General features: G+C 39.0%; 1 protein-coding gene across 1 annotated transcript in view; it reads left to right on the top strand.

Annotated features, from left to right (window-relative positions):
- Window positions 1–72: 72 nt before the first annotated feature.
- Window positions 73–10,795, top strand: part of TRAPPC11 (trafficking protein particle complex subunit 11) — a 49,358-nt gene continuing 38,635 nt past the window's right edge. The window contains exons 1-7 of the mRNA XM_055315706.1: window positions 73–229; window positions 2,954–3,178; window positions 4,539–4,708; window positions 5,566–5,636; window positions 6,458–6,572; window positions 10,213–10,312; window positions 10,662–10,735. Coding sequence (XP_055171681.1) covers window positions 2,975–3,178; window positions 4,539–4,708; window positions 5,566–5,636; window positions 6,458–6,572; window positions 10,213–10,312; window positions 10,662–10,735 — 734 coding nt within the window. The 5' untranslated portion in view covers window positions 73–229; window positions 2,954–2,974. The remainder of the gene's footprint in view (window positions 230–2,953; window positions 3,179–4,538; window positions 4,709–5,565; window positions 5,637–6,457; window positions 6,573–10,212; window positions 10,313–10,661; window positions 10,736–10,795) is intronic.

Genomic DNA, 10,795 nt, shown 5'->3' with positions numbered 1-10,795 from the left:
GCCGCGGTTGGCGTAGAGCGCTGTCACTCACGCCCGGAAAGTGCTTCCTGTGCGTGCGCAGGCGGGGACCGGGAAGTCTCGCTCGCGGGTACCGGCGGCGGGGCGGTGGCGGTAGGGACGGGCCGCGGCGTTTTGGGGCGCCCGTCCTAGCCCCCCCCACCACCACCCCCGCTCTCCCGGCTGGCGGCGACCGGCTACAGCTGCAGCGGGCCCGGGGCGTGCGGCCTGGGTGAGTCCGGCCCCCGGAGACCGCCGCGGGAGCGAGCTAGAGCTCTGAACAATGCTGGTGTTTCGGGGGTGGGGGAGGGCTGCGTTTTCCTTCTGCTTCTGCAGGTGCAATGCCTGGCATTTGTCGTCCAGCTCGTAAAGAGAAGACGCACCTCTTTCTGGGGCCTTCGGGGGGCGGGGGCGGAGGCGGGGGTACGGTAGCGTCTGCCTGGAGGGCGGCAGCGTTATTGTTGGCTGTGCTCATTGGGCCCCCGGGGCCGAACGCCGAGCCCCCGGGGATGGTATCTTCCGAAGGAGGGTGGCGGCTTCACGTTCTCAGCACCGTCCCTGCCCCGAATTGTCATTCCTCCTGGGATCGTTTTTGTAGCCCTTCCTGTAGCCTTGCGTACTACATACACCCCCGAATCTCCATTAATTAATCTCCACGTTGCCCCCCCCTTTTTTTTTTAACCTGCCACTTTGGTGAGGTCGCCTTTCTTTGCAATATGTCATCCTTTTCAAGAACCTTCCTTATGATTTTCCATGTTAGCTTCCAGTTTACTCCTCTCGCGTTACATGATCTCTCCCATCCAGAGTGTTCTCGACTTTTGCACCTTGTTCCAGGTCGTATAGCTCGTTAGTGGCTCCACTGGCTTCTCCCAGGAGATCTGGGAAGTTCTACAGGCCGTCCTTAAGATCCACACACCTCGGGGCAGCCCGGGTGGCTCAGCGGTTGAGCGTCTGCCTTTGGCCCAGGTCATGATCCTGAGGTCCTGGGATCGAGTCCCATGTCGGGCTCCCTGCATGGAGCCTGCCTCTCTCTCTCTCTCTCTCTCTCTCTCTCTCTCTCATGAATAAAAAAAAAAAAAAAAGATCCACACACCTGTCCTTCGCCGGTGTTCTTCCCTTTGCTGTAGAATAAACAGTACCGTCGCAAGGGTCAAAAGCTTTTAAAGTAGTATGTGGCAAGAATTTCCCATACGGTTTTCATACGGTAATTTTGGGGACAGAACTGCAGTAATCTCAGCTGGGCTGTCCATTGTGCTAGCCAAGTAGCCACTTCTGACTATTGAGCATGTGAAATTGGCTAGCCTGATTTGTGATGTGCTGTCAGCGTGGAATACACATCATCAGATAATGAAGACTTAGTACAAAAAAAAGAAAAGTATCTCATCAATAACTTGTATTAATATCGAAGTGTTAATATTTTGGACGTATTGGTTAAATAGAAAAATAGAATCTTGTTAATGTTAATTCCACCTGTTTCTTTTTTAATATGACTAGAAAAATTTAAAATTACGTGGCTCATAACTTCGGAACAGCTCTGTGATTTAGAGCTTCATAAGTCATTTCCAGGTCCCCTTATTTCCACTCCATGTTCAGGGACCACAGCTAATTCTCATGAGCCTCTGGGTTTTTTAAATTTATTTATTTATTTTTTAAAGATTTTATTTTTATTCATGATAAAGGAATAGAGAGGGAGGCAGAAACAGGGGAGCCCGACGCGGGACTCGATCCCGGGACTCCAGGATCACAACCTGGACCAAAGGCAGGTGCCCAACTGCTGAGCCACCCAGGGATCCCCAATGTCTGGGGTTTTTAAATGAGGGAATGGATCTTTAGGGCTCTAATCTAGATTCTTTGGTATAAAGCACAGTTCCCCATATAATATGTTTTGACCACCTCTTTTTAATGTTCACCCCAAATTCCTTAGAACTAGAAATTTTCTTTCTCTGAACTTATGATCCTTTGTCCTCATAGCATAATCCTGTCTGGAAAATGTCTGCTTAAATAGTTCTAAAACTTCTATGTCTTGTTGACATTTATCATTTCTGATAAGCTGCCCATTATTGCTTCAGTATGTAAATGTGAAAAGCCTAATGATCTTTTGAAAATTAACTTTTCAGTTAAGAAATTTTTGGTTATCAAGTTAGTAGCATAGTGCTTTTCCCTTTTCATAGAAATTATATTTTGAGTTTAAATGATATACTAGTAAAGATCACTTTTGAAAAGAAACTTGGTACATGATTTTGGAAATGAGAAATGATCTTTATAATGGCAGTTTTGTTTGGAATAAGCACATTTTTATGTAATTGCTTTTCTAACGTTAGTGTGTGGTAGGATTTATTATAGACCAATTCTCAGCTGAAGGACACAGTATAAAATCCCTCCTACAGGTTTTCATTCATTGTTAGTTTTTCTCTTCTAGATTTTCTTCTAAATAGTACACTTTACATTAACTACGGAGAAGTGAAAAAACATAGCTATTTAGAGAACTAGCATATTAGTTTAATAATTTCCCAGGAATTCAGAAATTAGATGCTAGTGATTACAGAGAAATTAGCGATAGTTGTATTTATTGTGTACGTAAGACAGCAGTTACTTTTCTTTATATCAGAAATGGGTCATGAGACCTATTTTAGTTTGATCACCTTCCTGCTTTCTTGGTCTGCTCATCCCACAGTTCAGTTCTGTGTGCATTTGAGATGTTACTGAAAGTACTGATTTGACTTGAAGTTGACTACAACCTTTGTAACAAGAGATTTTTAAAATATATAATACCGATAGTTATTCAAAAATTGAAGCTTTCCATTTTGTTCCCCAAATTTTTATTTGCTCAGCAGTTTGCAGACACTGGAAAAGAGTCTTGCCTTTTTGTAATGTTTTATAAATGGTGAAGGCTCCTCTATTAGATATGGATATGGGCTTTTAAAACATTTTTAACATATTTACATTTGTATTTCAGATTTTTCTTGACGCCTCGAACATGAGCCCCACACAGTGGGACTTCCCCGTGGAATTATGTTGTCGGCCTATGGCTTTCGTTACCCTTACGGGCCTGGATGTAGTTTATAATGCTGTTCATCGAGCTGTCTGGGATGCTTTCTGTGCCAATCGGAGGGCTGATCGGGTGCCAATTTCTTTCAAGGTGCTCCCAGGTGACCATGAGTATCCCAAATGTAGACCTAAGGTAAAGACATGATTGCATGGGGGCTTTTCCTTCTCTTCCTCTTTTCCACTGTATGCATGGATACCTTTTTCTTTTCTAATGCCTGTGCTGGAAAACCCTGAGTTTTTTTGTTTGTTTGTTTGTTTGTTTTTTGTTTTTTTGAAATAAGATTTTATTTGTGAAAAAGAAAGAAAGAGACAATTTTTTTTTTAAAGAAATTGAAATACAATACTTGGAGCCACTTTAGTCTACAAATAGTCCCAACCCTGGCCACCCAAAGTATGATTCTGGGAACAGTAACAACACCTGGGAACTTTTTAGAAATTAGGAATCCAAGATCCCTACTAGACACACATTATTTGGGAATCTGCATTTTAACAAATTCCTGGGTCATTTACATACATATTAAAGTTTGAGACAGATAGGTCTAGACAGTGGCCAAACATCTACTTATATTCCTTAGTCTCTTTATACACTTGGAATTATTGCAAAGTCAGGAAAAAGCATAAATACGCTTTGGAAAATGTCAGGCCTCCGGGAGAGATGGGGGGAAGGATAGGGAACAGAAGGGTGAGGGGTGCTGAGCTGGGAGAGAGGAGTCATTGCCAAGGAACACTGGTCTTCTGGCATCTGACCTGTGGGAAGTAGAAGGTGCTGCTTGCTACTTCTTTGATTCTTTATCTACTGTTGTCAAAGGCAGAATTATTTTTCTTTGAGAAACCTCAGAGGTAAAACCTTGGGTTTATCAAAGCTATGGTTGTAGTGATGCACTAAGAAAACCCAAGACTTTTTCATTATGTAATACACTAATAGGTATATTTAATGACAGCTATTTTTTTAACCCCAGAGGAAAGATTACTTTATAATTATCATTTACAATTATAATGGATTTTCTTTTTTTTTGCATTTGCTTAAAACCCTTCGTAGTCTACATTAAAGCCCTCTCTAAAAGGAAGGTCTCACATTCCCCATTTATCATTACCAGTATCATTATGGAATCCATGGCCTTTGCAGTTTGGTTCAGTTTCACACACATCATTTGAGCACTTGCTTTGTGTTAGGTACTAGGAATTATGCAATAGACTAGTGACAGAAATTTAAATAAGACATGGTCTTACAACATTTCTGTATTTAAGAGTCATCCTTCATTTTTTCTTCTCTTCCCAAGTAAGGCAAATGTGGCCCTGGCAATATGTCTTTGAAACAAATGGAGCCATTTTGGCTCTTATGTCATCTCTGTAAGCCTGAATTACCTCATCTTAAAGAGGTGTCATGTGTATGTCGAATGAAATGAATGAGCACAAAGTGCTTGCCATTCAGTGACAGGTGGCTTTTGCCTGCTGCTGTTAGGAGTGCGTTCAGCTTTTGCCTATGTTTGCAGAGAACTTCATACGAATGGTACATTCCTAAGGGGATCTTAAAGACCGGCTGGATGAATAAACATCTGAATCTGGTGCCTGCCCTGGTGGTTGTGTTCTATGAGCTGGACTGGGATGAGCCTCAGTGGAAAGAGAAGCAGTCTGAGTGCGCTACCAGAGTGGAAATAGTCAGGTACGGTCTGCTCCGTCTTCGCCATGTATCAGGTGGTCCCGAGTAGGTTGCATGTGTCTTGTTTACTAATATTTATTCAAAGCAGCAGTGTTCATTTGGAAATTGCTGACCTCCTGTGACCCTTGTTTGGTTCCTGACAGGTAGCTTATGTGAATACTTAACTTCTATAATGCTTAAGTGTGTGAAGAAATTTAGAAGACATATTAGTTGGAATCTCCAAATGCTTTTTTCTTGGCATTCATGATATTTTGGGGGAGGTATAGTAATTTGCTACTTGTCTTATAAGACACTTGTTTTATCACCTTTCCTGTTTGAAAATAATTTTCTTTGCATGGCCAGTCTATAGCGTATCACCATAAAGAAATAAATGGCATTATAGCTTTTACATGAAAGTAGGTATTAAACTTTGATTTTAAAGCAGATTTTTGTAAGGTTTAGAAGCTCGATATGAGAGTATACTTTTAAAACTTTTAAATCATTGTACCATAGAAGTTTCTTTGTATGCAGGAAACATTTCCCCTAATCTTGGGCGTTTGGGGGTTGACATTTATCTTTCTTCAATTGAATTATCAAGCTTGTACTTTAAGGTTTTTTTTTGTTTTAAGATTTTATTTATTTGAGAAAGAGAGAGTGTGCATGAGTGGGGTGGGGGAGCAGAGGGAGAGGGAGAAGCAGACTCCCCACTGAGCAGGGGGCCAGAAGCAGAGCTGGATCCTGGGACTCTGGATCGTGATCTGACCCGAAGGCAGATGCTTACCTGACTCAGTCACCCAGACACCTCTACGTAAAGTCTTGAATGCATTTTTAAAAGTCAATTTTTGTTATATGTAATTAATTTTATTATTTTTCCATTGCAGGCAAAGTTTACAAGGGAGAAACACAAAAGTCGCAGTGGTTCTGATTCAGAAGAAAACTCCTTTGCCCCCAGGTATCACAAGGTTAATTAATAATGAATTAATTGCTTTATACTTCCCATTCTTTTTATCAGGAGGTATAGTTTTTGATGTTAAAATCTTTTATGCATTCAATTTTAGGAAAGATAGTGTGTTCGCTTGAAAAAATACTAATGCATGAATAAATGTCTTAAAAAAGAAAAAGTTAAAATATTAAATGGAAATTAATATTAAATATAAACTGTTCTTCTCCCCCAATTCCACTTTCCTCACTTTGTAGGCATATATCAGTTGATGTAACAGTTATTCACTTGGTTTTTAAAGAAAGAATGTTATTTACTTATCAAAGATCAGTTTAAAATTCTTCCTGTGATTTTTTTTTTCTTAATTTGCAATAGGACAAAGAAAAATGCAATAGGATTTTTAATTTCTTATAGGAAAATGTCTTAGTTTCAGATGCTTATTTCTCCTACATTCTAAGACTTTGATAGGCCAAAAATGTTTTTTGTTTCTCATTTGAAACTTGTGCATCCCAGTTTTAGAAACCACTTTCATGGATTATTGCTTCCATTTTTGGCATAGTTATGTGGCATATCTGTTGGCATTATTTGGCCTATCTTGACTCAGTAGAAAGTTCCATAGGGTTTTCCTGACAGGTATGTACTGTGACTTCTGAGAACCACCCCCCCCCCCCAACCCCGAGCTCTCAAGGATCACAGGAGGCCTTTTGGCATGGTGAAAGGGGGATTGTGTTTTTTTTCCCTAATTATATTGCTTAGATTTGGGGAACCATTTGTTTAGAAAAATACATGAATCACTTTATTTCTCTTTTTGTCTTGATGGGATTTGTCAACAGGAGAAGATGTCACTGCATCAGAAAGAGCTGCAGCTTTATGTAATGCGTGTGAACTCTCAGGAAAATCTTTGTTTGTACTGCCCCACACTGACCACCTGGTGGGTTATATTATAAGGTAACTAAAGATCTTAAACACTTTTTCTTTAGATTATTCAGAGGCATTGAAAAATTGGTTGCTTAGACTCATTAATTAAAAAAAGACATGTTTTTGGGAAAAAAGTCAAAGAGTACTCAGGTTTTGAGGCAAAAACACGAGTCCCCTTTGTCAACTCCTTAACCTCCACTTCCTTATTGGGACCACAGCAACAACTTCCTTAAGTTTCTGTCCAGACATCTCTTTTATTTATTTATTTATTTTTTCAGACATCTCTTTTAATGTAAAAATAATTGTAATCAGACAACACATGGTGAACTGCCACTTAGCATTACCTCATTAATGCCATATATATATATATATATTCCATGTTAAAAAATACATATATTTGCATGTTTTTCCATTGTATTTTTCAGTAACCACTAGATGTCCTCTGATGATCTGTTTGTCCTTTTATAGGATAGTGTCTTCATTTCTGGCCTCCATTGCTTCATTTTCAATATGTTGATGTATATATTTAAATAATTTTTAAGATGGATCTGAGGCCCACCATATCTTATATATCTTTATAAAGCCCTTGTATATGAAAGGCATCTGGCTTGGGAACACAACAATATCTCACAAAATCTGTGACTGTGATCCATTATTTTCTAGCATTTAGTGTTGTAGAAAAGAAGTTTTTTTTTTTTTCAGATTTTATTTTTTTATTTGAGAGAAAGAGAGGGGGGAGTGGCAAAGGGAGAGAGACAAGCAGACTCTATGCTGAATGCAGAGCCTCACGTGGGGCTCAGTCTTAGGACCCTGAGATCATGACCTGAGTCAAGATCAAGAGTCAGATGCTTAACCGACTGAGCTACCCAGGTCCCCCGAGAAGAAGTTTTATAATAGTAAATTTTGACCAAAATGTATTTAGATATGAACCTTTTCATTGATTTTAGCTGTTTTTCCTTGAACTGCATACATGCCCCCTCTCAAGCCCAAGAACAGTGTAGTTGATCTTTGATTATTGCCTTGCAAGATGATGTCCTGTAGGAAGTAATGTGACATTCTTATTGGCCTACCAATGACATGGCTTCTAGGAAAGAGAAGTATAAATTCAGAAGGAGAGAGCTTGAAAAGGCAACAAATGAAAGGATGAGCTGCAAGAAAACCTTAATGCAGTTAGCAAATCCAATCTCTCTCCTGGAAGCAGTAAATAGTGGCATGGTTACTCAAAAAGTCAGATTGGTAGCACTCTGGATAAAGTTGAGCTGATTGCCCAGAATGCAGGAGGGGATAATGAGTTTTGTCTTTTAACGGTGTGTGGTGACCCCTGGGGGGAACACAGAGCGGAGCCCATACATAGATACCTGGTAGCACACCTGCACTGCTTTTCCTCCTTGGAGGCTAGGCCCAGCCGCCCACCGGCCTTTGACTGCCCCTCCAGGCTCTCAACAGTTCCTCTTGGACTTTGCACTGCATGTACTCTTTCCCTGTTCCCAGTGCTGTTTCCTGTCAGTGTGTTGTCCTACTAACTCCTACCTTCCAGCTCCCCTTTCAGGGCTCTCTTACTCAACTTTTAAGGCTGAGTTCACATGCAGACTTGAGTAAAAGGCCATTGTCTTCAGTCCTGCCTCTTAATCCTTTGACTCTTGACTGCACTGAAGTGGGCCTCCAGGGAACATGGCTAATGCCTGGAAACACTTACCTGGACCCCTACTGAGACTTCTTTCCTGATGCTGGCATCTGGGGGTGGAGTTCGGGATGCTGCTCTGCATCCTTCCATGCACAGGAAGCCCCATACCAGTACCTGGTCCGAAACACCAGTGGGGCTGAAGTTGAGAAACCCTGCCTCAACGTCTTCTTCAGCTTTCAGATTTAGTACTGTCATGGATATGAGAGAAATAGACATTGTGGCTTCTGCCCTTTACCACTGACTGCCCTTACTCAGAATAATGCCTCATTTAAGGAATGCAAGCTCAAAATGATTGATGTATAAGAAGCAAGTGCTCTGGACCCAGGACCTCCAAACTATGGACATGAGCACCAGGGGTGAGACAGTCCACATGAGATGAGGGAAGATGTTAGTAGAGCCTTTCTTCATATTTGCATTTTATCTTAAGAGAGAAGGTAATGCTGAGTATCTCTAAATCTCCGTATTCAGTCTCATCTGGGAGTCTCATCATTGACAGAGTTGCTGGTGGTACCCTCACTCATTTGTGTGCTTTTAGAACATTTTGATGTTTTGGGGCTCCTGGGTGGCTCAGTCGGGTAAGCATCTGCCTTTGGCTCAGGTCATGATCCTGGGGTTCCGTGATCAAGCCTCATGGTAGGTCGGAGGTCAGTTGACTCTGTGCTCAGCAGGGAGCCTGCCTCTCCTCCTCCTCCCCACTACAACTCTCTGTCACTATCTTCATCTCTCTCAAATAAATAAAATCTTAAAAAAAAAAACAACTTTGATGTTTTAAGTTTACAAGCTACAAGATGTCAGCAATTTGGTTAATTTTTTTTTTTAAGTGTCTGAGCAGTAGAATGTGTATAAAACTTCTGTGTGATGTGTTGAGTGATGGTGAGAATTGTTTGTGCTTTAAAGGCTCACTGATGATTCTGAGTCAAAATACTTAAAAGAATTGTCAAATTTATGATGAGTTAAGGATTTTTCTTTTATAAAAATATGTGTTCCAAATCCTTAGGCCTTTCTTCTTAGGACAATAGACTATCAATGTCATGCTAACCAGATTTTTTTTTTTTAAATCTTATTTTGAAAAAAAAAAAAACATACTTTGCCTTTAAAGCAAAGGTTACCCACTTATAAAACATTATAAATTTTCAGCCTAGGTTAATATACTCTTTCAAACAGTATGGTTCAAAGTTAGAACCTAATTCTAATTATTTTCATGTTTTAACATTTTAAAAAACTGTAGTTTTAAAGATAAAAAATCTTACCTTAGAAAGTATGTTGAATATTTAAAGTTTTGGCTTATCCATTTTTTTTCTTAGCATATTTTCCTTAGATATGTCTAAACTCTTTGAATACAGCTTCAAAATTCTGTTTTATTCTGAGGAGGAAAAACCTTGAAATCCAGCTTTTTCTATGAATTTAGCTTTCTTTCATGCCCTAGGGAGATATTTCTAATCCATGCTTATTTTCATGAAAGGAACTTTGAATTTTCAATCTGTGGTCACATTTTCTTTGTTCCTATGTTATCTCAAAGTTAGGGAATGAAGCAGGATTTGAATCCCATAAATGCTACTTCCCCCTCATTTGCCAGTTTTCCTTTATGGTCTTTTTACCATTAGTTTTCTTAACCTTTAACCTTAACTATTAAAAGCACAAAAAATAAAGATTCAGTGAATATTGGAAATCTGTTTCTTTCACACTTCTTATAAAACGGAAGAGGTGGAAGTAATTTTAGAGATTACTTAATTTCTACGAATTATAAAACGTTTATTTTTATCAATTACTTCTTGGATTGTAAATAATTCTCAATGGCTTTGGGGTCTTTACATTTTTTATTTAGAAATTCAGTACATTTTACGTTACTTTTGATCTTTATCATGCAGTAAACTAGATATTATCTCTGTCAGAATTTTATTTTCAGGTCTTACAAATATGATTCTTGAGAACAGTTTGGTTTAAAATAACTTTAGTGTTTGAAAATGTTGATTCTTTTTAAAACAGATTAGAAAATGCCTTTTATGAACATGCACAGACTTATTACTACACTGAGATCAGAAGAGTGAAATCTCATAAGGAATTTTTGAATAAAACAACACACCAGGTACAATACTTTTCCAAAGAAGGAAATAATAGAAGCATTTTAGAGCAGATTATTCATCATTATTTTCGAGATTATTAAATCTGTAATGCTTTGATGTTTTTAATTGGCTTCTATACTTTCAAGTTTATTTAAAGCTTTTAAAAACTAGTTTGTCTTTCTGCTTTTTGCCTATTTTACAGATAGATTTTTATAGCTTCCTTACTTAACTATGCTTGTTTGTTGGAATAATTCTAATCTTTAATTTTGAGTATTTTCCTTAGTACTTTTAGGACTCCTCTTAATAAATATTGTAATTATTATGTTTTAAGAGAATGTGTATAATAATGATTTTTTCTATTCTATTTTGCAGCTTTTATTTGTTAGACATCAGTTCAAAATAGCTTTCTTCAGTGAGTTGAAACAAGATACACAAAATGCTCTGAAGTAAGTTTTTAACAATTGTCAGGGATCCCTGGGTGGCTCAGCGGTTTGGCGCCTGCATTT

The sequence above is a fragment of the Nyctereutes procyonoides genome, unplaced genomic scaffold, assembly GCF_905146905.1.
Source record: "Nyctereutes procyonoides isolate TBG_1078 unplaced genomic scaffold, NYPRO_anot_genome, whole genome shotgun sequence".
Taxonomy (NCBI): Eukaryota; Metazoa; Chordata; class Mammalia; order Carnivora; family Canidae; genus Nyctereutes; species Nyctereutes procyonoides.
Note: the sequence above shows the minus strand (reverse complement) of the source record. Positions and strands in the feature narration are given on the sequence as shown.